Source organism: Ambystoma mexicanum, chromosome 7q, assembly GCF_040938575.1.
Source record: "Ambystoma mexicanum isolate Mex_15411 chromosome 7q, UKY_AmexF1_1, whole genome shotgun sequence".
Classification (NCBI taxonomy): domain Eukaryota; kingdom Metazoa; phylum Chordata; class Amphibia; order Caudata; family Ambystomatidae; genus Ambystoma; species Ambystoma mexicanum.
Window position 1 is genome coordinate 120,979,082 of NC_090941.1, and position 27,899 is coordinate 121,006,980.

The following is a 27,899-nucleotide window of genomic DNA, read 5'->3' on the forward strand; positions in this document are numbered from 1 at the left end:
ATGAGTGGGCTAAAGTCTGCTTCAAATCCAGGTGTAGAGACCCATTATAAATATAAAATATGTTTTACTGCTTCAGCGGCTTTGTGTGTGTTGTACAGTAACTCAGCTATTTTATGGGGACATGGATCATATAGTGAGCCTGAACATTTCGCTTTTTTGAGAAGTTGCTTTATTTCTTCCATAGTAAGAGTCTCATTATGGGATAGTTCACTAATTAAGTGGACTAAAAAGATGCTCCTGAGTGTTAGATGCATCCTTATCCAAAACTAATGTGTACATTGTAATTGTGGTTGCAATGTCATTCTCTTCCTTCTTAGAAAAGGTTGCAATTAAACTACAATCAATATGATATGTGGTAGGTTTCAATATACTGTTAGAGTACTCAGAAATATTTCCCCTGGCATGCTTTAAGCAGCAAAGATTATTTTTGTTAATGTTCTTTTTTTGCTTTTTGAATGCATTTCTTGTACAATTTCTGGTTGTTGGAGTTAGTGCGAATCTGGGGACGACTGATTTTTCAATTTTCTTCCCAGTCTAGAAGGACATTCTTTTTGCTCTGATAGATTTCAGGGTACAAGGGCTCTCTTATTAATTTTCTTCTGAGTAATTCTAATATCTTTTAGGGGAGGAAGAATCTTTTAGGCTATATTAACTAGGTAAATGATAAATGCAGATAACAGGCTCGGACTGCCCTATAGGTTAATAGGGCAATGCCAGAACCAACAACACAAAATTCTGGTGTGGCCCAGTTTTTTTGGTCAAACTTGACCACTATTTTGGGCAAAGAGGGCCAGTTTGAGGAGTTCCTTTACTATGCTGCTATTCGTTTGGACCAGTGTTGCTGAATACATATTCTTTAAAATGCACAATTTGCATCAAATTCTATCAAAGAGTCCCCCTTGGGCATTACTCAAACAGTCTGTCACAAAAGGATCGAATTGACATTTGCAACTGTGGGCCAGGCCACTTTTTCATTACTGCCCGACACAATTTTATGCGCTAGTCCGACCCTGAAGGCAGATTAATGGTTTGCTCAAACATTTGAGGTGTAATAGATGCCCACTTTCGTAGTTCCAAGCAGATGCTGTTGCTGGATCTGAGTGTTATGGTCAGCTGGTAAATGGTGATTTTCTTTTGTAAGAATTCTGCTTCTTGGCAGTGGATTGCTCTCTTTGTTATATACATTGGTCCTCATTACAACACTGGCGCTAAACCATGGCGCTATTAGCACCATGGTTGGTGCCAGTGTTGTAAAGAGTCCGCCATGGTGAAATGGGGAAATACCGCCCCATTCCAAGGTTGGCGGGGTGGTATTTCCCCATTTCCCCATGGCCCTTCCCCATTCCCATTTTTGCCCCATAGGGCTCAATGGGAATGGGGAAGGCGGCAATTACGGTACCGCAAATTGCTGTACCGTAATTGCCTGCGAGGTCCCTTTGCGGGTCCTACTTTAACAGCTGGTCCAGACCAGCCATTCAGGTCGGGTCCCGCAAAGGGACCTCATAGTAAGGCGCTAAGTGGTTAACGGCTCCGCAGCCTTTTACGGTACCGTTAACCACTTAGCGCCTGTGTCGTAATGAGGCCCATTGTTTTGAATGTCATTTGTTTTTTTGACTGGCAGCCAATGTAGCATCATTATCGCTGGAGTGATGTGGTCTCTTCATGAGAGTTTGAGGAGAAGTCTGCCCACTGCATTCTGTATATGTTGCAGTTTCTTCAGTAGATAATCTGGCATTCCAAGGTATAGGTTGTTGGTGTAGTCTATCCTGGACATGATGAGGGAGATGATGGCCAGTGTTTTGTTTATAAAGGAGAGGATTGGTAGAATCTTTTTGATCATCTTCAGGTGGAGGAAACATTTCTTGATTATTGTGTTTACTTGTGGTTATAGGGTTAGCTCGTTGACCATTAGGATTCAAGTTTTTTGACAATGTTTGATGGCATAGGTGCTGTTCCTAGTTCTGTGGGCCACGGGATTTATTGGTTGCTTCCTTGGTTTTTGGATATAATCATGATTTTCATCTTGCCCTGGTTGACTTTGAGGCTGTTTGTGTTCATTCATTTGCAGAGTTCTTTGACACCGTCTATTCTTTTCTCCTCTTGTACATCTTTGATTTTGTAGATGATTTGGGTGTCATCTGCATAGGGGTAACAGGTGAGGCCATACCTCTTGATGAGGTTGATTAGTGGAGTCATGTAGATGTTGAACAGTAGTGGGGATCAGGAGGATCCTTGTGGTACTCCACATGTGATGTCCCGTGGCACAGATTTTAATGGTTTAGTCCATACTGTTTCTGTTCTTTCAGGTAGGAAAGATTTAATCCAGAGCAGTACCTTGTCGATGATCCCTATTTCTTCCAGTATCTTAATGAGGATGTTGTGACTGCCTGTGTCAAATGCTGCAGAGAGGTCGAGTAGTGCCAGTGCTGAGTTTGTGTTGGAATCTGTGTTGGTCTTTAGGTCATCCCAGATAGAGAGAAGTGCAGTCTCTGTCCCTCTCATGGGTCTGAAGTCGACTTGTGCCTCGTCCAATAGTTGGTGGTTTTCAACATGTTGCAGCATTTGCTCATAGACAAGGGTCTCCTGTAGTTTTGATAGATAGGGAATGTTTGACATCAGTCTGTAGTTAGGGAGGTCTTCCACATCACCCATTGTATCATTGAGGAGTGGTTTTATGTATGCAGATTTGAAAACCAGCTTTACTCTCCCTGTTGAGAGCAATTGGGTGAAGAGCTTTCTGTGGCATTCCAATGGTGAGTCCTGAGTATGGATTGATTTATAGGTTTCTGGTGGGCAGGGGTCCATTGGGGAGTCTGCATTGTTGCTTTGTTTCATCAGCTTGAGGAATTTCTCTCCTGATATTTGGGTGAAGCTCAGTAGCTTGTTCTGTGGTTCCATGGAAGGTGGGGGATGGTGCATGGACTGCTTCATTGCTCTGCTTTGTATGATCTGATATATGTCAGCATTTTACATTTTAAGATGTCTGCGAGATCATCGCATAGTTTTTGTGAAGGTACCGATGTGTTATTGCATCCCAGTTGATTTCTCATTGCATTTATGATGTTTAATAGTTTTTTTCTGGGTGTTGGTGGCTTTTGTGATTCGGTTGTTGTAGTGTTTCTTTTTGGCTTTGAGAATTTCATTTTTGTATGCTCACGTTTTTTTTTTCGTAGTTTATTCTTTTTGTGTGGTTGTAGTGTTCCCTCTGGTTTTTGTACAAGTTTCCCTTTTCTTTCATTGTGTTGAGGTAGAGTGTAAACCATCTTGCCACTGCTTTCTTTTGTGATGGGATGGGTGGTTTTTCCAGGGAGATGCTGTCTATTGTTTCGGAGATCAATTTCTGGATTAGGTCTGCTTTTTCATCTAGGTCAGCTCCGTCCAGGGTTGCGGTTGATGGTTTCGAGGATTCCAGTTTTTCTCTTAAGTTACTGCTTTTGATGGTATTCAGTATTTAAGTTTCTTTTCCAGATCGCTGGGAGCTTTTGGGGATGTTTGGGTGCTTTGGCTGGTAGTTGGATCACGAACATTATGATGAGGTGGTCGCTCCATAGTATTTGTACTAGTGGTGCATTTGAGATCAGATTTCTGTTGGTGAAGTTTGCATTGAGGGTGCGTCCTGCTGTGTGTGTCGCTCCTTTAACCATCTCGGATAGTTTCATTGTCTCGAGCGCCTTCATTAGTTATTTTTGTGAGTTTGATTTCTCTTCTTCAAACCATATGTTGAAATCCCTGAGGATTATCAGGTGATCGTGTTTGATGGCCAGGTTCATGATGGCTTCTATGAAGGTGTCTACGAAGGTTGTGTTGTAAGTCGTTGATCTATAGATGAGTATGAATGTGAGCTTTGTTTTGAGTTCACTGACAGGTGACGGACGAGGGATTCATAGTTTCTGATGTTCAGCCACTCATCTGTTTTTATTTGCAGGTGTTCTTTATAGGCTATTGCAAATCCTCCTCCTCTTTTTCCTTTTCTGTTTACATGCGTGCATTTGAAGTTGTCGGGTAGACATCTGTGTAGTGTGTTTTTGCAGTTGTCATCTAACCAGGTTTCTGTGATGAATAAGATGTCTATTCCGCCATCGTCAAGTAGATCATAGATCGCTGTTTGGACATTGATCTTGCATTGGTTAGATTGCAGTAAAACATTTTTAACAATGTTTTGTTTTAGTTTTGTCTGATGGTGGTCTTGTTGGGGAGTTTCCTTGTTACTCTCAGGATGAGAGGTGTGTTCAATAGGGTCTGTTTCGTCATTGAGTAGATTGGCTAGGTTTTGTATTAGGTTCTTGACTTCTTCTGGTTCCTATTCTGTATCTCGATGCCATTGTTGTTGGTGCCCAAGAGTTTTGGTGAAATATGGAGTGAGGGTGTAGTTGTCCCTCTTGCACCTTATTGATATTTCTGGTTTTTTCCTGTGCGGTCCCGGAATCTTGCTGGGGTGTCTAGCATCGTTGGTGGTCGTAAATTGTTCTGATGAGTAGTCCGTCTTCAGGTATGGTGTTAGGTATAAAGATGTTTGCCTTCTTTGAGAGTTTGTTCTATTTTCTGTCATGCTTGTGGGTGTGTGTTCTGTTTCCATGTCTGTGTTTGTTATGGTTCCATTTGATGTATTCTTTTTCCTAGTTTTCTCTCAGATCATCTCGTTCTGTGTCATGGCATATTGTGGTCTAGTTTAATGAGATTGCGTTATTGTGTTTGGGTCGCAGGGGCTCTTGTCCACCGACAACACTTTCCAGAGTTTTGTTGGGGTTGTAGTTGTCCTTCTGCTTCTTTGTGGGTTTTAGTGGTCAGTGGTTATGGACGTGGGGGCATGGTCGAGGGGGGGCTAGTAGATTAGGTGGGGTGGAGATTTTAAGGCATGGGTGGATGGTGCTACCTGTGTGCGGCCCTTAGGTGCCCTTATCCTCTGGGCTGTATAAGTGAAGTTTACATTGCTTGGTTTATTAGACCACTGTGAATTTGTGGCTGTTTTCTGCTTCCCACAAATTATCCCTAGCTTCCCCCACATTCTGAGTATTGTGGGGGTAGTGAAGCACCCAAGGTTGCGGTTCCTTACTAGGTGGAGACTTAGTTCTGCTGTTGTTTCACTCAGAGCGCAGGGGTAATGCTGGAGAGCAGCTTGAGCTGGGCCCAATAGACGCTGTGTAGCACCTAGAGCAGTGAGCACAGTGCTGTATGGGGGAGGGTGTGTAGATTCCTGAAAAGAGGGAAGGACTCCCACATTCAAACACAGGAGAAAATGCAAAACACTGAGATTTGAGATTAATGGATAGAGGGAGAAAGCGCCTACATTAGAAACACAAAAGCAAATGCAGAACCCCTATATTCGAGGTTCCTGGATAGAGGGGAAAATGCCTACAATTGAAACACAGCAGCAAATGCAAAACACCTAGATTTGAGATTCCTTGATATAATTAAAAATGCCTACATTTTAAACACAACAGCAAATTCAATGCACCTATGTTCGAGATTTCTGGATCGAGGCCTAAATGTGAGATATGACTAATTAACACTATTGGTCTAGATGCCAAATGTGGCTGACTAACACAATTGGCCTAAATGCCAAATGTGGCTTAACTAAGACAATTGGCCTGAATGCCCGATATGTCTGAGTAACACAATTGGCCTAAATGCCAAATATGGCTAACTAACACAATTGGTCAAGATGCCAGTTGTGGCTGGCTAACAATTGGTCTAGATGCCAGATGGGGCTGACTAACACAATTGGCCTAAATGCCAAATGTGGCTTAACTAAGACCATTGGCCTGAATGCCCGATATGTCTGACTAACACAATTGGCTTAAATGCCAAATATGGCTAACTAACACAATTGGTCAAGATGCCAGTTGTGGCTGGCTAACAATTGATCTAGATGCCAGATGGGGTGACTAACACAGTTGGCCTAAATGCCAAATGTGGCTTAACTAAGACAATTGGCCTGAATGCCCGATATGTCTGACTAACACAATTGGTCTACATGCCAAATATGGCTAACTAACACAATTGGTCAAGATGCCAGTTGTGGTTGGCTAACAATTGGTCTAGATGGCAGATGGGGCTGACTAAACAGTTGGCCTAAATGCCAAATATGGCTTAACTAACACAATTTTCCTAAATGCCAAATATGGCTTAACTAACACAATTTTCCTAAATGCCAGATATGGCTAACTAACACTATTGGTCTAGATCTGCACCCCTTTCCTCAGATTCCAGCAAAACTCTTACATTTGTTTGTGGGATTGTGGCTTGGTGAAGCCTTGTTCCAATTTCACATCGTTTCACCAATCGGCACCACATTTTGCATAGTTACCTGTTAGTACTCTGCAGACATTACTGGCTACATAACATTTGGACACCCCACCCCTTTTCCCAGATTTCAGCACTTTTACACATGAGACGGTTGCCTGAAATCGGCGAAGCATCAATGTGGTCGTAGAAGGAACGGTCCTTAATCCTAGAATGCATGGTTTCTGGGACATTTGTACCGCAATGCACCGCAACGAACTGCACCACGCCAAGGTGAGGCGGCATGTGGGGAGAGAGCAGAGAAGGTCCCAGCATGCAGCAGCCCACCAACTCTTGCCTCCCCCCAATGTCTGCTGTGGGGTATTTCAGCCAGCCACACATGCCATTCTTAGTGCAGTTTTCTTCAGAGTGCAAAGCACATCAAGAGATAAGCAAATCGAAACAGCGACCTACAGGATCATTTATTTCCAACCATTGATGAGTATTGTCATGTCTGTCCACAGAACAGTTGAAAATGTGCTAGTCACTGAACGAAGTGTATGAAAAGAAGTAGTGGAACTATGTTCCCTGCTGGCCTGTCCCTGCTTCCCACAAACCCCATCCCCATGCTCCCTCCCACGCGCCATACAAACCCCTAAACAAACTGCCTTCTGTTTAAGGGAACATTCAGTGCCGTGCACTGAAGTGCAAGTTTCAACTTCTTCCTACAATTTTATTTTAAAAAGAAACCCCTCAGGAATGGTTTCTTTTTAAAATAAAAGTATAGGAACAGTAAAACTTAATTTAAAAAAGTAGAGGAACACCGCTCAAAATCGCTCCCACCCACTTCGACCACTGGTGCCTGGTGGAAATAAAATAAATGAATAGCAGCATAACCTCTAGACTTATTTTCCTACAGCATCTCATGAGTGCAGATAGAGGTCAAAATTGTGCAAGATCTCAGATCGATCATACATGTAATATAGTCAGAGCTTACTGTCTAGGCACTGCGAAGGCATCATGAAGCAAGACACAGACAACAGATTCAATGTTCAAAATCAAATGGTTTATTAAATCAAATATCAGGATGGTTGAAGGACTAACTTGCCACATGCAAGGGTTGGACCTCGCCACCGGAACGAAACCAAGGAAAGTCTGAGCCAGAAAGTCCCACTCCAAAGTCTGTGTCCAAAACCTATGCCTGCCCCCACAACTAAAGCAGGAAAATCAAAATGCACGATCAAACGTTGTAATGTTTGAACACCATTGCTGTGTCCTTCAGGCAGAAAGGAATTCTTTCTTCTGTTTTCTCGAGAATTAACCATTGGGTCCTCCCAAGTGCAACCTCAATTTAAAGGCGCACCCACATTCTGAGTTTCTGTTTTGGTTTGCGCCAACGAGTTTCAATAGGGAAGTCATCAGGGAAAGAGCAGCAGTGATGTGTAATGATTGTTATGAAGTAAACCTTGAATAAGGTCGCGCCCTCGGAGGATCACTTCACGTTGTTTGCCACAGCATCTGCGCTGATAATGTTCTCTATTTACTTATGTAAAACACCACACCCTGGAGGAATTTGTAAGTCCGCCAGAACGTTGTGCAACATTCCGCTGAACAAAGCAATTGCGTAATTGGATGCACATGGCTTTCATGGATAAAAGACTGACTTGTAGTTTTCTATATTGGGCCATTCAGGCTCCAATACAGCAGATTGTATTTGTAACGCGCTTACCGCATGAAGGAAATGCAATAGGTAGTGGCGGTGGCCCTGTGGCCAAGCACGGGAGGCATTAGGAGACAACTGCCTCGACCTTTGCGCCGATCTGCGGGAAAGACTCTCGGTCTCTCCATGCCTTGTGGCCTTCGTAGGCTAATGCCACTATTCTTTGTTGCAGCTGGGGCAGTACCAGGATGCGTGCCCCTCTCAGAATGAGCCCTTCGTCCGTTATAGACAACACGTGGCAGATGGTGAACACCCTTGCAAGGAAGTTTTTTGTGTCCGGGGTGTGGTTGTGGATGTTCTGGAGGAAGAGGTTCCACTCCCCTGCCAGGATGGCGTTCTTTGTCAGGGTGCAACAGGGGTCCCTATTAGTGGCTTCCACAAGGCTTCCACAAGGTCAGATTTGCTCTCGGCCTTTGGTTTCATAGCTTAAACAACCACGCATATGTGTTCCATAGTTCCTGCAGATTCAGAGATTTCCGCCCAGTGGTGGCAGAAGGGTGTCTGGACAAAATGTCTACGGTATTGTCTCCCCCGTGTCTTTATATGAGGCCGAAGTCGGACTCTTACAGTTGTAGCAGCCACTTCTCGCCGTAGGGTGGGTGGGTTGCTTATCCTGTGATGATGACGATCAACGGTTTGTGGTTTGTGGAGGTCTTGAATTTGTGTCTGTATAGGTACAAATAGAAACGCCTGCTCTGAGGGTGAGGGCTCTGGATACATAGGCCACTGGTCGGGTGTCTCCTGAAGGGGTGCTTTGTATGAGTACAGCCCCTAGGCCCACGGGATTTCCGTCTGCATATAGGTCTGTCTGTAGGCAGGTGTCATAGTAGGCCATGGTGGGATTGGCCGACAGCGACTCCTTGATGCTTTCAAATGCCTCTTGGCATGGCTTGTCCCACTCCCATTTGGTGTCTGATTTGGTCAGGGCTTGCAGTGGTTCTGAAAGCATGGCCAAGTTGATGATGAACCTCTCGCAGTACGTGGCATCCACAAAACTCTGCAGACCTCTGAGGGAGGTCTGCCGACACGCCCCTCGGCACTAAGTAAATACATGTCCACACACAGTGTCATTCACCCGTTGACTGCCTTCCCTAGGCGGGGTGATGTTGCAGCATTTATTTCCACGTCCTTCTCTACAGCGTTTCGGGACAGAAAAAAATGGTTTTAGTGCCCCGGTCACGCAGATATTGCGGGCCGTGGTACTAATAGCAATATGACCCTTGCGGCGAGAGCATTACCGACTCAGGTAATGCCCCAGGGCCCATAGTTATAGGCCCAAGCGAAGCGAGTCGGTAATGCCCCCGCCGCTCGGATCATATTGCTTAATTAATAAATTGTCCCAAATGCACAGCGTTAAATTCATATAGGTTTGTTTGTTCAACATCAGATCGCCTGGGGAGCCCAGTAGCTCCTGGTAGTTGTTGGTATCAAGCTAACGAGGCTCCTGAAGGCTATAGCCAAGAGGTAAATAGCTCCCAACTCCCCTCATTTTCGAACCCTGTGTCAGGTTTTAATTGTTAGCTGTGCCAATGTATGGATTCGCTTGTGCCGGTTGATTTAGAAAATGACTAAATACGTATGTATCCTTGAATAACCTTCAGATGAAACCAATGCATGTCATTCACGTTGCATTTAGTCATAGTGCCAAATGTTAAGTTCCTGTGCTAGCACCTCGCACTTTCTCAGCCAGGCAAAATGATCATACCCTGTAGAATCAGATTTTATGGCATGAATTCTCACTTTAAAGCGGTTTACTAAATAAACTAAAATGAACCATTTCTGCATGTAAGTATTCATTTGTAAGGCCCACTCTATGGAAAACCAAAGGTGTACACAGTTTTCAGTGAGACAAAACCAATAAAATAATGAGACGTTCTTAGGCAAAACATAGCTATATGTGTTTAGCCAAAAGGACGTTATTGGGCTGAGGCTCCAAAACTGGGCAATCCCGATCCCATCTAGGTCGACAAACCTACATACCTATATCCCATTAAAAGAAATGACCATTTGTATTAAAATGAATTAAAGGAAAGGAAGCCTGGAGGCCTATTCATTAGTAAGACCAATCTGTATATTACAAAGAAAAAGAAATCGTAAACAAAAATGTGCGGCAATCTGCATTTACAAGCATAAGGATGGCATAACAGACATTACCCACTTCGTGTTTGCGGAACTAGGGGGGGCGGAGGGGGGGGATTAAAGTTAAGAAAAGAGGAAAGGGAGAACGTTACAAAAAATGGGGCCGAGCCTGGGTAGAACTTTAGTCTTAGAGTGCTACCACCAAGGGTTGAGAAGGCTGGGATGCACTGCCATGGCAACAGATTCCATAGATCGATGCTTCCACAGCTAGCATGAGGGTTGAATCGGGGTCGCGAGGGGATGCTCAGAGTTTGTAAAGCACGGTTTCTTGCAGTGCAATGGAGTATGAGTCATAGTAAAAAGTATTTTTTTTGTGCTTGTTGTCCAGCCGCTGAGCATTTTTTTAAAGAGACCTCTTTCCTATTTTAGGACAACTTAAAAGCTTGGGGAGATTTTCTGTGCAGCAGCGGAGTCCCCTCTTTTGCAGAGTGTTTTGTCCTTCATTTGAGAAAGAATACTTTGCTGGCGTAGGTTTGAATGAAGGGAAGGTTGCACATGTTTGACTTTGCATTGCATTGGTCATTCATCTACGGGGAGTTTGTGGCTGATCCAAGTGTGCTGCTTATTATGGAAATGTTACCTTTTGCTGCCCCCCGCCCCCACCCTTACTTTGTTGCTTCTGGATTTATCTTTTACATGTGACTTCCGCAGGCCCCTTTTGACTCACCTTGGTAAGGTTGAGGCAGGTGCGCTCATCTCCCCCACTTGTATACCACCCTTCGCGCAAGTTCCTTTTATACGTTTCACATTTTGGGTAGTATTTTAGAAATAGGATTGCCCTAGTGCAAAAAACATTCTTTAAATGCATTTTTGCACCCGGGCAAAGGGCTAGGACTAGGGGCAAAAGTATATTTAAAGAATATGGGCCTGGCTCACAAAGCGTTTTTCAATGGGAAAGTCACTTTGCAAAGCACTTTGTGAATCAGGCCCTGTGTTTTTTGCACTAGGGCAATTTTTGCATTAGTGCTCATTTCAACTGCACCAGCGCGAACTTTCTGTAACACTGCCCGTAATGCTGTGAAGAATGCACTCGTTTTATTGGCACTCAGAATTAAGGCATTCTTCCCAGAAAGCCTCTCAGAAGGATGATGACAAAGTGTATGTTATTATCTTATGTTACGTTACTGGGGTTGATATCTCACGCTACTGCCGTTAGAAGTTTGTGTTTGTTTTTCAGCTGCTGCGCCCCATAGAAGGAGACTAAACATTGGCATCTCCAGTGATGTTTACCTTGGAAGTTTAAGCTCAATGGGGACCTACATGGGGTCTTCAGTAGAAGGGCTGTACATTAGCAGTTCGGGCTGAGCTGTTTCCCTATGGGATGGGACCAGGCCTGATCTGTATACAGTATTGACCCTGGCACAGAAGGCTTAAAAACGATGGTTTGGAGGATTGTCCAGAGCAATGCCAGTGGTTATGATTTTTTTCAAAATCTTACATCCAAAAGAGTTCTTAGGATCCAAGACGAATGCATAGGAGGTGGCAAAGATGGGTTAAAGAAATGCTATGATCTCATTTATCAGAATGTCCACCATTTAACATACATTTCCTAACTGCACGCATCAACACAGTGGTAAAGGTATCTTGCATTTTCCCTCCCTTCCTATTTACATAACCCATCCCCCGCTCTTTCAGATCCAGCAGAGCACCTGGCGACCATGCGCATTTCAGTGCTGCATCATATCAATACATAACAGTAAAATAACATAACATAACCCTGCTAAATCACTGAGGAGCACACGCGCACCTGACCTCTTTCCACAACCAAGATGCAGGCAACCATCCCGGAGCGTCTTGGGGCCATTGCATCAGCAATATTAGCCTGGCCCTGGGCCCTGTAGGGGCATGCACTTTATCCAAGCCTACCTGCCCCACCTCAACTGCTTACACATTAACCCACTACGAGCCATCGCTAATTGTGGCCCATGGTTCCCTGCATTGTATCCCTCACAGACAAGGTGCTGTAACCAACAAAATACCTAAACTACATGTTCCCCACACGTGAAATCGAAAAGGCCAGCCTCTTATAATGGCTCGAGTAGGAAGTGGAAGGTGATTACTATCAACTGCCACCCACTAGGGCTCAAATGGATGACCACGTGCCTCGGTCAAAATGAATGTCTGATGCAGCCTTCATTAGATGCCATTCAGAGTTGAAGCATTTGGTGGTGGTGGGAGGGGCGGGGGGAGGACAACATGTTCTTTTCTTAAGCAGGAACGTATGCAGGGCCAAAGAAAAGGAAGGGGCTTATAAAATGTCGACAGTGTTGGCAACCTTGATCCCATCTTTGCTGCCTGTCTGCCAGGGATGTTGCTAGTTCTGGCAAAGATCCACCCGGGGCTAGCTAGCCTTTTGGTTGTAGCCCCTGAGCTTTTATCTGGGTCTACAACCGAAAGACCCGGGGCTATAGCCCTCCTGAGCCCCCCCCCCCAGAGCGGTACCTCTCCGTGTCTGCTCATGCAGCACCCTCCCATCCTAGTCAGCACCTGTACACTACAGATTCTTCCCTTCCCAGTGTCTTTAGTGTACATGTTACTTAACAGGTGCCTATTATTTCCTTGCTTTCTGAGGTTTCTCTACCAAGGCAACTGTCTTTATTTTTGTTGTTTTGGCTAAGTATTCGGAATTCACTTTGAACCCCAATCTATCTTTCACTCCCCATCTTGTCACACTGGTGACATGTGCTATTTTCCACCTTTCATTTTAAAAGCTCTTCAAACCTTATCATTCTTGTTTTACACATCAACTTCTTGCTAAAGGTGTAGTTTTCTCTTTTCTTGAGTCAGGAGATCCTGTTCTTGCTGACACCGCTCAAACCACGCTTGCTGCCCCGAGGGCCACCCTGCATCCTGTAGCCAGGGTGCCTGCTCGGGCCAGGTCAGTGTGACCACATCCCCACCATACTGGATAGACTCCCATTAGGTTCCAATGAGGGGCCCAGGTTCAATTCAAATTGTATGCTTAGACCACTAAATTATCCTTTCATTAACGCCCAGCTGTTTAGCGTTTAGGAATGTCAGTATGGGATGGAAGATAACAGCATATCTGCAGGTATTTACCAAATACTAGCGGATTTAACACCCTTCCAGTTCCAAGTTACGAGGTATAACCTCCAGCCGTATTCTAAAGGAATACCGTCGCCTGTAATATCCCCTAATTCTGAGTTGGATTTTCCAAATATGCACAGCAGACGTAGAAATAAAAAATTGTAACAGGCCGCCATCATTATTTTTATTTTATTTCCCTGTGGAGAAGAGAAAAACATTTTTCAGGTGGACATTGTAAGTAGGTGAAAAGGTGGCCTTCACCAATGCCCAGCCTGTCACCGCCTTCCATATATAGAATTGACTCTATAGGACAATGCATGATGTACAGAAGGGGTATGAGCCACTACTGTACTTTATCAATTTTCATTATAAATATGATGGTTGAGATGGATGACCATTTAAAGAAAAATATATCAAGTGGTAATGCAGGAATACCACCTGCAGTATTCCTGCAATACTACTGGGCAGTGCCAAAACCGGAATTGGGTAGCATTTTCAGAAATACAGCTGACCATGGCGGTAATTACCTCGGACTGAATTCCCAATAGAAAGGTAGCTGCCCCTCTGGGCACAACGGTTTCACTGTATTTTGTGGTGGGCATCTCAATATAGTTTACCATGGGTAAGCATGGGGTGAAATGGGGTGGTGGGAGCAAAGGAGGATGTGGGTGTATGTGAAAGGGTATAGGGGTGGTAAAAGTGGTGGGTTGTTCCAGGAGTCCATTTGCACAAGATCTTTAAAACATCGTACTTTTAATGAGCCCCTGAGTCTTCTATGTATGGGGTATTGTGGATTATGTAGCAGGAAGATCTTCAGTATGTGATTTCTATTTTATTGGTTCTTTATAATGCACCTGATGCCATAGCTGAGTTTGGTTTCTAAGCGCAGATCTGGGATTTGAACCTCTGTTGCTTTGGTGGTCATGCTTCCAAGACCAGCGCGTTGTCTCTGTGCTATCCTCCGTTCACAGCTATTCCAATCTTACGGCACTCATCTGTGTTAAAATGTTCATGTTAATGTGCAGCTGTATCTCCCTAGAATTCATCAGCCATTCCATTGTAAACCAGTGAAATTCTCTTTGCCTTTTTGTAACCACTAATCAATGTAGGTGGATATCAAGCAGCATATCCGCCTCTTACACTGTAAAGCACAGTGTGGAGCACTAAATCACATGGCTGCTGTCCATTGAAAGTTACCTACCTAGGCTAAAGTGATCAGATATTACCTGGAAGTGGCCTCAGCTCCAGGCCCCCCTCACCCCGTGAGAGAAATGTGGTGAGGGTCTGTCTTCATTAGGTGGCAGACCTTCGAGGGGCTGTTTGCCCTGTACAACGACACATAGAAAGGAGAGGTATTAAATGACAGCCCAGAGAGAGTGATATGCGTTTGCTGTTTTCCCATAGCTATATTTATTGAAGAGAATGTCACTCACAATACACGTAAAGCCGAGAAATTAAATATCAATAAAAATGCCGACACTTACTAGTTTTGTGGTGTTTTGTGTGCTCTTCGTTCTGTGAATTAAAGGGAAAGGTCAAAAGTGTTTTTGTGAAGAAGAGACAGGCTTCATCATACCTTTGTGATGGTATATGGCGGGTTTGTTGACTCACATTTGAAAATGGTAAATTTGTCGGGCCTACATTTTTCTAAATGTATTTGGTTGTTGGACAATGAGGAAGGAAGAGGTGAGAGAAGGGAGGTTGGCCAGGTAGGTGTTAGGGGATATGGGGATGAGGAGAGCCCATATTAACTGAAGGGAAAGGAACACATTGAATTGCAACAACCAAATTTATGTCAACCAAATTTACCACTTTTTCATTTGGGACAAGGACACAACAAATAATTATTTTTGATACGCACGATATTCACACTTGGGTTTCTTCTTCCGTTCACTAAAATGAGCAAGTGGAGGCCCTATGCAAGTATGCAAACGAAAGTGAAACCTAGCAAAACTGAGGTGGGCTGGAGGGACAGGATTATAAGGAGCTCGGGCAACCACATACAACACCATACCCCTGTTCGCAACATACAGGTTGTGCCATACCTCCAACACAAAAGGGGCAGCATGATGTTGGCAGACTGCTGAGGTCTTCCCAGTTTATCGGACCCCTTAGTTGGGGGCTAAATGACTGGCGTAATGCATATAATGAACGTGACGCACTTTGACAGAAGCATGACGACTGAAAATGTAATGTCCGCCGTTCGATCTGCAGTGCTGTAATGGGAAGGTGGCTGACCGTGAAAACCTTCTACGTGAAGAAAAACTAACCTGTGAGCGGAGGGAAAATTGTAGTACCTCAAACGAAAAAAAGACTACACTGTATCTTGCAGCACGTGCGTTGGGTGCAGCATGATATCAGATAGATTGCACTGAAGCCCCATACCAGCGTGGCTGTGTGCAAATCTGCCATTGTCAGGGGCGGGGTGGGTAACAAAAAATAGCTCCCAAGAATGGTGAGGCCCATAATCCGGTAAGATTTACCCATGCAGTGAAAGCACAGCCAGTGTGTATATGGCATAGCACAGAGAGAGCACAGGCTCATATTTCAGTGTTGGGGGTGGGGGGGTGGAGGGTGAGAAACTCCATCTTCAGTTAAGTGTTGAGTATAGCTGCCAGCCCTTCTACTATAGTACTTGATAATACGATTTATTCTGAAGTACTTTAAAATGTAGAATTAACCCCCCAATAAATGTACTACTGATGTAGTGTGCCCACAGGTTGAAGGTATGCATGTACGAAGGGTCTAAAGCCAGCCTCCCAGCACGACAGACGTCCAGGAGACTGACTTATGTTCACAGTTGTGCAGAATTGCCCCTCCAATCGTGGCATCATTCGTAGGCAGCTGTTGGTGAAGTTCACTCTCCACTCCTTGCCAGCCATGTCTAAACCTTTGTGCACAATATATCCTGGAGATGGTCGGGCCATGTACCACAGAAGAAGTTTCTGCACTTTTTGCTTCCGGGTACTGACCGATCCACAAGGCGAGTAACTGATCTGAAGAACTAGGAGACACAGACAGAATTTGAAACTGACATTGAAGCTGGGGCAACTCCTGCTGCAACTTCCAAGGTGGCATCCATTTCGATGATTCACATTCAGTGAAGATGTGGACCTGGTGAGAACTCTAGCCATCCAGAAAATGGAGGAGTCTGCCCTTGCGTCAAAAGAGGGCCTGCATATCCTGGAGGTTCCACATTCACCTTAAAGTAAGGTGCGTTTAAAACTCCAAATAAATTGATGCTCTTCCCCAAAGAGGAAGTGACATCAATTCAGCCGGACCTGCTGCGATGAAAGCCTACTGCCGGGTAACATCCTGTTTATGGTGAATCTCAGTCCTAAACTTGAAAACTTGAAGCAAATTCAAAGGCTCACGAGATACCTGAGACCTGTGCTGAAAGGCCTGTTTATGGCAAAGCCTGTGTCGACACTGGATGAGAGTGCTGAACAGAACAGGCAAGTGTCACCCCCTGGTATGATTATGATTATGGTTTAAATGGGTCTGAGATCCTGTCGGTGTCAACCCGATTGCTTGTATGTTGGCAAATGTTCTGCTGGGCCACAGAATACAAGGCCTGGAGGAGCATTGCCAGAGTCGCCATCAGAAAGACTTCAAAAGTTGATAGCAAATCCCAGGAGGGCAGCTCAGCTGAGTTGGTTATCTGTTAGAAAGCCAGCCTCCTAGAGAGGCTCCTCTTTTACCAGGCCCTATGTCATCCTAGATGGACTTGCCGCTGTGTAGCAGCAATAACTAAAGCCCTACGTGTAGGGCCAATCCCAAGATGGTGGCTGCCATGTCAGTTTGGCATTCACAAGATGGCGGAACCCTGTGCAATGATGTGATAAATCATGCCAGCATGGGTGCTTTCTTCATCGGTCATCAGATCGGCCGCAAGGGATGCAGCACGTTTCCCATCAGGGAATGGGCAAGTACCTTACTTTAAAAGCCCAGAAGATGCAGAGGCTTGCATCTCATAACACATCCACGAGGAGTGTTCCAAGAGGAAGAATCCCGAGTTTGTTAAGTAATTAGCCTTTTCCTTATTTTTAATCCTTTATTTTGGGGGATTGATCCTTCTGAGATATCCGGAAATCATCTCCATAATTAAGTTTCTTACTGAGACCGTTTGTGGGGTTACCCTCCCTTCCTGCCTACAGTGTGTAAGCACTACCTGTTCCTGTGAGTACAACAGGAACAGCCTAGGAATCATTGGTGGGTCCATCAGGATCAGGAGGTAACAGGTATGCCAGGTAGGGAAATAGGGGAAGACTTATACATGTTAGAGGACTCTTACTAGTTTCTAATGGACTGTACCTTTTCTGTTATTTATCCATCACTCCAGAACCTGATCCGTGGTACCAGAACTTCCTACGAAGGAGGCACAGTGTGTGAGCAGCCTCTGCCCCAGAGGGAGGAACTCTTCTCACTCCGTCTTTTATAGGAAGGAGTTTTTCCCTTCCTGGGGGAGTTGCAGGCATTATCTTCTGTTGCTTCCAGAAGACCTAAGAAGCAGCCATCACGGTAAGACGCCATCACTTGCTGGATAACTGCGGTTTCATACATCCACTGATGTTGCTCCAACAACACAACAAGCCCTCTACGTTGTGCAAGTGGTTCCCAAGTTTGTATTCTGGAGACCAGCCCCTTGGCTAGGATGGATCCTCGGTTTGAGAAGCAGGATATCTACAGCTAGGAACGAACATCCAGGAAGTCCTTGAGGAGGTGTCCAAAGTCTCTCATGGATGGTACTGTTGGAATTTGCATGGTGAGTGCCGCAAGCCTGAAAAGAGAGACAGAACCATGAGGGGCAGCCGTGGAAAATGCATGGGCGTCAGTGAGTCCGACGGCTATGCCACCCTTGCATGCCAGTAGGAGCAATGGAGGCTGTGGAGCAAGAGAGAGACTTGAGGGCTAGGGCTGAGTCCAGCAGTTTTTGCTGCGAAATTACTGTCAGCCCTCCCTGTTCGACAGTGAGATGGTCCACAGCCTGAAAAAGGAACCTGACATCTGGAGAGGGAATGGCACCCGTGGCGCTGACATGCATGCAGTATAATGCACGAGCCAACTCGATAAAGTCATGAGATATTCTCGGAAAGTGCGAACAGAATCAAGAGAACTGCCGAGGAAGCCGTGTCATGAACTTGGACCTCCATGTTGCTATAAATTAGATGTGGTACTGTGAACACGAGGCCTAAACCATCAGGCTAGCCTGACAAAACCCATCTGGATTTCCAGTACCCTTTATTTATGGTCAGACATGTCAATTTGATATTTTATGTAACACTCCTGCAAATTATTCAAAATATAAGTATGCATTTATTATTAACCATTGTGGCATAGACAAAAAGCTCTGGATACATTTCAAAACCCAAAATGCTCAGTTGCAGTGATTTCTTTCAGGCTCCATTCTAGCTCCGGATTCAGAAGGAGTTAACAGTGCTCTGCAAGTGATTGGACCTCAGTCACCACCATAACAGTTGTTAATTAATATTACATTAAATTAGACACATGATTTAGAGACGTTCAGAGGTAATGATGTATGCATGACAATAATGGAGAAGAAAGATGAAAACATTGTACTCAAAGTATTGCTGGTAACCTATTTCAGCACGCTTTGAGGGCACCATGCCCACTGACGCACATATGCACGTGAGGAGGTAATGAAGATAAAAAAGCTAGACATAGAAAAGGGTACATGGGCAGGCACAGAGCAGTATCAAAGCCACATGGCATGCCATGAGCAGTGGGTGGTATTGTGCAGCACAGGTGGCAGCTCTCGCAAAAATAAGACTGCCCATATGTTTGAAAGTTTGAATGAGGAGAAAATGGTACATGACAATTGACTGTTGTTTGTAATTGCCGCCTACACGTTGACATGGAAACATGGGCCTCATTACAAGCATGGCGGAGCAGGGAAAATTCGGCGGTAACAGAATTACCGCCACTTTTCCTGCTCGGTGATATTACAGGTATGGTCCTGGAGTTGAGGATTTGCTTCAAGCAAAATGCTGGAGGTAAATCCTCCTACTCTCTACCAAAGAATCAGCAGAATTACTGTGGCGGCATTACTGTGGCGGAATTACTGTGGCGGTATTACCGCTGCAGTAATTCAGCCAAAAAAGCCCCATGGAGTCTTATAGACTCGAAAAAAAATGTGGATTTACACTGGCACGGTAATCCGGCGGTAACTCGGCCAGACCAAGTGGCAGGACCTGTAATTCAGTTTGGTGCAATCTTGGAGGATTTACCGCCCAGATACCACCAAACTCGTAATGATGCCCAATGTTAGATGCCAAAATTGGACATAAATTTAATCTGTAACAAGTTGAGTTGAAAGTTCGTTATTTTAACTGTAAGGCAAAGCTCAAGCTGCAGACCAACACCCTTGTTCCGATTTCATTGTAAATAGCCTGCAATTTAGGCCAGTCATTAACCCAATCTCAGCTGGGTAACGGTTGTCTGCTGTTGTTGTTTGCTTGTGTAGGGCAAAAAATGGGAACCCATAGCATATAGGGACAGGTTGAGTAATTTCCCACATTGTACGACATGCATGGGGTAATTATTTGTATTTTATTACATACATATATTAATTAGGCAAACTGCCTCCCCCTCCCCTTCTGTTTCCTCCCCTGGTTGCTTGTATATCACTTGCTGCCAAATTGCCCACCCTCTTGCTCCTCGGTTGTTACTTCCCTGCTCCCTTCACTTGCGATGTTCATCCCACGCCAATTACTTCCACCTATGACTTGTAAAGTGCTACGTTTCTATCCGAAGCGATGCCCACACTCAACAAATACCCTATTAATAATAATTGCCATGTATGACCACATTCATGCTGTAATTGGCTACATGTGTCACACGTGGCTGCATTCAGCCAAAACAATAGCCTGGCAGAACATACCTACCTGAAAATGCCACAGAGTGAAACAAGAGTATATTTTTTTTATTTGATAATTTTATGTTTACTTTTTTTATTTTTTATTTTTTATAGTTCATTACAAACTTTTAAAATATTATACATTCATACTTTCCATGAACTCGTTTTTGTTACAAGTAATTCAAAATAACAAAAAATCATACAATTTACGACTTCTTGAACAATTCAGTCTTGGAGACAACCCATTATTAATATTATTCTTAAACACACATGAAGTAAAACATAAGTTCATCGCATAAAACAAACCATCAGCCACCTCGTCACTCTTTATCAATCAGATTACTTTCTAGTTTTTCTAAGAAAAATATTAGTGCGAAGGTAAGCTTTTTGTCAGTTCCCTCGGCCATCAATTTCCACCAATCATCTCCACTTAAATGAGGTATTTTTGTGATTTCATTGCCAGATGTGTGGTTCTGATATCACTTGGTTTCGTGCAATATATCACCAGATGTTTCAGTGATTCTTTTTCCAAACCACAGAACCTGCAGCAATCATCTGGATTCCTTTCCTTACTTCTCAAACTCGTCACCATTTTAGTTTGATACAAATTCAGACGAAACCTCATGAAGATTTTTTTAGTTTGGGTTGTTAGGGGTTATTGTAAGCGCTGCCTGTAAGCCAAATTTATTCTCATCTGAGAGGAATGGGATGTGTGGATGAACACAAAATCTGTGGATCTTGTTTGTTTTATTATAAGTAAGGGGGCTTCTGGGAGTATCTCTCTACTGGCCTATGTCCCGGGTTTCAGTCTCAACCAGATTCTTTAGCTCACCATCTCTTTCACAGAAGAGAAATGTCCACTACATACCAAGGGCAGTCCAGCACCGAAATGCAAGGCAATTCTCTTCTGAACAAGAGTACCAACAGCATCCCCAGACACGTGTTTCGGTCTGGTTGGGCCTTGTTAGTGAGGTGGAGCTGTGCCTCTCTAAGAACAGTGAGCAAGGGTTCCACATCTGGAATATCCTAGTAATTTAGGGTGGAAAAGCAAAGCTACTTAATATGCATAAGTAAGTGGGGTTCTGGGAGTATCTCTCTACGGGCCTATATCCCGGGTTTGAGTCTCAACCAGATTCTTTAGCTCATCATCTCTTTCATAGAAGAGACATTTCCACTAGATATCAGTCTTTGTCCTGCCCAAGGGCAGTCCAGCACTGAAATGCAAGGCACTTCTCTTCTGAAAAAGAGTACCAACAGCAACCTCAGACACGTGTTTTGGTCTGGTTGGGCCTCGTCAGTGAGGTGGAGCTGTGCCTCTCTAAGAACAGTGAGCAAGGGTTCCACATCTGGAATACCCTAGTAACTTAGGGCAAAAACCTAAAGCTACTTAATATGCATAAGTAAGGGGGGTTCTGGGAGTATCTCTCTACCGGCTTATATCCCGGTTTGAGTCTCCGCCATATTCTTTAGCTCAGCATCCCTTTCACAGTAGAGAAATGTCCACTACATATCCATCTTTGTCCTGCCCAAGGGCAGTCCAGCACCGAAATGCAAGGGAATTCTCTTTTTGTTTTTTTTACACACACATTGACTAGCCACTACAATGCTAGGCCATGTGGCCATTCCCACCCACTACCTGTCCCTCTCTGCCCAAGCAACCCCTCACCCCTTTTGCAGGATCACTTTGTGCTCTCTGAGAAGTATGAGTTAGTTGCAGCACTAAACTAGCCCCTGGTGTAGTAAACATACCCTAACCAATTGTGCCTACAGCCACTTGATTTAAAAGCACCATGTGTGTTCTTATATATGTTCCTTGCACTGAATTGCTGTTAAGAACAAACATTGACAAAGGCATACATTTTGGCTTTTGTATAAGCATTAAATAGTCATTTGCCAGGTGCTGTCATAATAGACACAGAGAGTAGCACAATTTGAAAACTGCTGCCATGTTTTGGCAAGGTACTCCGATTATGACAGTGCCTGGAAAATGCTGATCCCATGTCTACACAATACTCAAAACTGCTGGCTTTACCAATGCTTGTTTTTATAGGTGCAAAACGTGGCCCACTGGGGTCAATGGAGTAATGTACAACATACATATACAACATATAAAGGTGCATGTAAAGTAACAGGAAAGGAGTTCCAAAGCACATGGCTATAAGGGAAAACATTGTTTTTGTGTTTATTACAGTTGAGCGCTAGTAATTTTCAATCTTATAACACCTGCGGTTTGCAAATTATTTGCTAAATAGGTATCCTTCGCAAATTTGATGGCTTTTTAGATCAGGCAGGCCACTTTAAAGACAGTACATGCTGGCAGTAGAAGCCAGTGCAATGCTAGCATCAAGATCACCCTTCCTCTTCCCGACTATGTACTTTTCTGAACAGGAACTGAGCAGTGAAGAAGCGAGCCCGGAATTACAAACTACATAAGTAACAATATCTGAATGGGATTGCCATTTTATAGCCCGCTATGAGGGGTGTTGCTCGATCTGAAAAGAATCTGGGGCTACGCTAATGTCGGGACCTGGGGCTAGCTAGCCTTTTGATTGTAGCCCCTGAGCTTCTATCCTGGGCAACAACTATAAGACCCAGGGCTATAGCCCCCCCAGACACTCCTAGCGACTCCTCTGCCCACTATGAAAACTCAATAAAGAAATGGTGCCGCTGGTGGTGCCGTATCTTAGGGGCAGGGGTCTTAATAGGTCTGGAAAAGGTCCAGGGCTACGCTAATGTCAGAACTTGGGGCTAACTAGACCTTTGGTTGTAGCCGCTGAGTTTCTATCCCGGGATACAACCAAAAGACCTCTGGCTATAGCGCCCTGAGTGCCCCCCCTAGCAAAACCTCTGCTTAGGGGGGCAACGCATGGCTGCGATGCTAGAACTTAAATTGTATGAATCAAAGATAACTTCATTGGTGTTTTATGGGGCGCCAGTTTCTGGGCATTGGAAAACCTGAGGGCCTTCTTTCCCACGGGGCCCTAAAGATATCCCCTCGTACATCAAACAGTTAATGCTTTGCTTTAGGCTTTAGAATTTCAGTCAGTGCACTTCCTCTGAGCTGGCCATGCGGGCTCTTAAGCTACATCCTCCATAAGAAGCAGCCGCTGCCCAATGTTGCTTTGTGGAAAGACAAATGTTCTTGACTGCAAATAAGTCGAAAGCCGTCCCCTTTGCACCTTGCAAGAGATTTTGTAGATGGCTGGCTGTATTAGTTGTATTTGTGAATCTAAATGTCAGACCGGTGTGGCAATGTATATTGACAATGTATTTTCATTTGCTTTCAGCTGTGAAGAGGGCCTGGAGCACGCAATTCCACACTACGTCACAACGTATGCACCGCTGCTGCTAGTTTTGTTGGTGAATCCCATCCTATTTTCTAGAACAGTGGCAGCAGGTAAGATGGCACCTGCACGGCTGAATGCAAGTTTGCGCGACAATTCCTTTCCACTTATATTCCATATACACAAATGTAGAACCGGTAATCAGAGCTATGTTCATTCTCAGGAGACACGTTTGCACATTTGGGAAAATGTGGAGTTTTACACTAAATTACTAAGGTTAATCCAGACATGGACCCCTTGCTCACTGTGCCTTAGAGCAGTTTAGCCTCTCCTAACTCCTGTCATTAAAACTGCTACAAACAGTAACTCTTGACTACCGTGACCATTGCGTTCTTCAACCATCAGGCTGAATGTGCAAAACAACTTAACTGCTAAGAACTATGCACTGCCTGTGTCCAGAAGGATGCTGCAAGGGATGAAGAGCCTATCCCCGTTAGGTAAGATTTTGTAGAGTCCTACTGGTGTGGGACTTTACAAGACTTATCTGCTTGGTATTAGTGACCCAACTTTTAACATAGGCCTGTACTACACAAGTTGGTAGAGTGGCTGAGCAGCCAGGCTTATTTTAGAAGGGGTACTGTGACATGTAGAGCAGTACAATGAAATCAGTAAATACAAGTATTCAAGTAAACACTTACACCCTTAAAAGTTATATTAAATTGTGTATATATACCCAAAGCAAATGAATCACACAAAATATGCAGCAACTAATAGTAACATCAAGTTGAATTTCAGAATCAAGTTATTAAAGCAACAATAATGCAGCGGAGCACATTCTTTTTGTACTAAAACATTTCCAGCACACAGAGTGACATCAATCAAGGTCAGTTGTAGCACAAATGGTTCACCATACAATATTGAGTTTGGAGGGAAAAGGTGTTAGAGTTTAGTTAGTTTATTTGTAGAGCGCAGCCAAACCCTAGGGTAACTGGGCGCATAGACATGGTGAACAACAAAGTTACATAGAGGTTGCACATGCGAGATACAGTAGGTAGCAAGGGAACCGGGTTACACAGTGGTCTGTGACAAGGTTACAGAATGCATTACAAAGTACATTATATGTGTGTAGGACTTGTATTCTTACTGTGATGAGAGCCATGTTTTTACTTTAGCTCTGAAAGCCCAAAATTATTCTTCAGCACTGATTATCATGGGGAGTGCGTTCCAGCATTTAACTGCTAGCACAGGGAAGCTAGATCCCCCTGCTGTTTTCAGGTTGAATTTGGGAATGTTCAGTTGGTGCATGTAAGGTGTTCTGGTGGGTCTGGAAGAACTGTGTTTGGAGAATTTGTCAGATAAGTAGCGTGGGGCAGTCAGCGAGAGGCATTTATGTGTAATGACAAGCGATCTTAGTTTGATTCTATCTTGAATGGGGAGCCAACAGACTTCCTTGCTAATGGTGGAGATGTGGGCCTTGCGAGGAAAGATAAGGGCACATCTAAGGGCATTATTCTGCAGGACCTGCATTCTGTTCAGATTGTGATTAGTGGAACCCAAGAAGAGAGTATAACAATAGTCTAGTCTGGACAATATCAATGCTCTGTATAGTGTAAGGCAGCTGGTGGTTTAGAGAAATGGCTTCCCGGCATTAATTAGTTTGTTAGTGTAGGCCGTGGATGAGATAGTGGCGTTTATATGTTTTTTGAGTGATAATGTCGAGCCAAGAGAGTACAATAGAACACTGTTATAATAGTTATTTTTTTCTCGCAGAGGGCTGTAGGAAGTCTTTTCCCCAGCAATAAGAGTGTAACACAATTAAAACCTGTATAGGGAACAAGCACTGCCAAAGCCAGTAGGGTTCAGAAGGGAAGCCTTTAGGGAGCCACGACAGCCAAAGTCAATAGGACAGTTCTAGTTCTGATGCAATCTTCTTAGAAAAAGCCAGTTGAACAGTCAATGGTTCTTTGAAGAAAAATCCATGAGAACAAGAGAGCCTACCTGGGGTGCACAAGCTGTTAGGCCTGCACAAGTGAATTTAAGTAATTCAAAAGGATAGAAAGTGGCACTCCCCAAGCTAGGAAGCACTAGATTTGGCTAAAGGTGGTTAAACCCAAAGCCCCACAGTACCTTAGAAATGAAGCAGATGTTCCAGCTGACTTCCTTCTTGATGCAGCGATGTCCAAAGGAAGGATGTCTGGCGGGCTTCTGTGACAGCACTCTCGAGTGGGACTCTACAGCAATTAATTCCACACTGTACAACGGCTCTTCATGGTTTTGGCGCCTTTTTCTCAGCGCCAAAGAGGAACGAATATCTCTAGTTGGAATGTCTTCGATCCCTCAGTCCTGATCTGTGGAGCGGGGACTAAGGATGACGATTTCTTGCTTCTGTAGACTCACACGGATGCCTGCAAAGTTTCAGTCAGATTCATCCTTTGGAAGACGTTGCACTCGTCGAAGGTCCAGGTACCCCGAGTATTGGGAAATTGCAGCCCAGGAAGGTCGCAGTGACACAGGGGTTGTCCCAAAATGAAGCAGATTTTGAGGCTAGTTGGTCCCACCAGCCTAAGGGAGGAAGTCGTCCTTGGCGTAGCCTCCGTGTCGATGGGAAAATGGGGTCAGCACAGCTGCAAGGTTTTATCAGTGCTTTTGCGGTCCCGGAAGGTGCTGCTGGCTTCTCTCTGCGTCTTCTTCATCTTCAGATTTGATGTTCCAGTGGTCGACTCTGCCAGTAGTCCCAAAACCCTTGCCTTATATGTGAAATCCCATTCATTCATAGCACTAAGCTGTCAATCACACAGGGGGGGTCGTCCTCTAGAACAGCCACCCACCAAGTTGGAGCTGGGTTTGGCCAGGCATGCCTACAAACAAAGGCCAGTGAGGTTTCAGGCTCCTCCCTCACTTCCTGCCCTCCCAGACACACTGGAGCCTGGGCGGGCCTCAGGGCTGAATCCCGCCAAAGGCAAAACACACAATGGACTCAAACCTGATCTAAACAATAAAGTAAAAGCCTAGAAGGAACTAACAAACAAGAAATTGCAAAGAAAGAAGACAGGGGCCATTTTGGTAAAATGGTCACCTTTGGGAGCACCCCAAGCTGAGAAATCAGCCTGCAGGTACCTTGCACAAAAGGTAGTAAAAAGAAACCACTGCCACCAGCCATTCAAGTTAGTAAGTGTAACAAAAAGTTACATGAGAAGTGGGATAAGGAGTTACTATGTAACCCCCAGCACTCCACATAAGGTGGTGTGTGCTGGGCCACAAATGAAAAAGGTAAGACAAAAGTTGTCGTACTATTCTTGGAAACTGGAGTTCACACAAGAAAATGTATTTAAACATTTAGAGGAGTCCAAGGGACTCCTCAGTGGCACTGCACAAAGGGTGCTGTGTGTCACTATTTAAAAAGTAGATGCCTATGGAGTTTACTAGACTCCATTAAAACATAAGGAACACAAAATATGAGTCAGAGGGAAAAGGCATGAGTGGGTGGCAAAAAGGCCCACTGACTCAGGAGGTTAAAATCAAAAATGTCCCAGATTCCAGCAAAGGGCTGGGGGTCTCAAAGGTTATAGGGAATTAGCAGAGAAACTGAAAATTCTCCCTAACAATTCCTCGCTGGACAAGCCGTTTTGCCTGCCTCTCATGTATGTATTGGCTCCCAGCATCCACCTGGGTGGAGGCTGATGTCTGCTGACATAAGTACAGCTCCACCCGTATGGGTGCTCGGCGTGCATTTCAGGAGGCTGGCCTTAAGGGGACAGTCACCCTGGAACAATTGTTTTATATTTCTACCTGTATTTCCTTTTGGAAAAATAAAAAAGTCAGAAACACACATGATTTCCGTAAGCATTATTTCTTCCTACTCTACAAGGTAGTCAGTGGTCTGAGGAGGTCAATGATTACATTGGGTATGTTTTGAAAACCTTATGACATGATAAGTACCCCACAATTCGTTTTACCTGTTCAGTTGTCTGGTTCATTGAAGCTTAAAAAACCAGTTGCCAGTGACCAAAACAGCCAATGCAAGCCATTGGAAAATGAGGCAACAGAAAGTGTGACCAAGGGCCGGTGCGGCTGCCGGCATGGTCCTCTGTAGTTGCAAGATGTCAGCAGACACCGCTCAGTCCCTCTAAATGGCAAAAATGCTGAACAATTACAGCTGATAAGAAAGTTGTTTCAAAGTGTAGTGTCTGCGGAAGTCCCAGGAAGGACAGATAGCTGCACCTCTAGAGATTCCTTTATTATCATGAGGACACAGCCACGTTGCAATACGACAGTAGCCAAACCAAGGACAGCCTAGATTCAGGGTAGAGTGGCTTCCACCCCCTAACCTTTAAGCACCTAGTATCAGGGTGTAAAACATAGCACTGATTAGCTGGGGCGCATATCTCTCAGAAATGTGGAAAGAGGAATTAGGAAAAGAGAAGGTCCTCCATCACCTAATGGACACCGCCAACAGACCAAGCAGAGCTTAAGAGAGCGGTTGAGCAGATCTCTCCACTGAAGACTAGATACACAACCACATTTTCAAATGCTTATTTATGGACCCATTGTGACTGTGACATGGTCTCGATTCCATTTTCACACCCGGGAAAGACAGATTGACCAGTCA

General features: G+C 44.4%; 1 protein-coding gene across 2 annotated transcripts in view; it reads left to right on the forward strand.

Moving 5' to 3' along the window:
* Window positions 1–27,899, forward strand: part of GPR143 (G protein-coupled receptor 143) — a 450,704-nt gene that overhangs the window by 206,473 nt on the left and 216,332 nt on the right. For both annotated transcript variants that reach the window (XM_069639113.1, XM_069639114.1), the window contains exon 5: window positions 23,294–23,403. In XM_069639113.1, coding sequence (XP_069495214.1) covers window positions 23,294–23,403 — 110 coding nt within the window. The remainder of the gene's footprint in view (window positions 1–23,293; window positions 23,404–27,899) is intronic.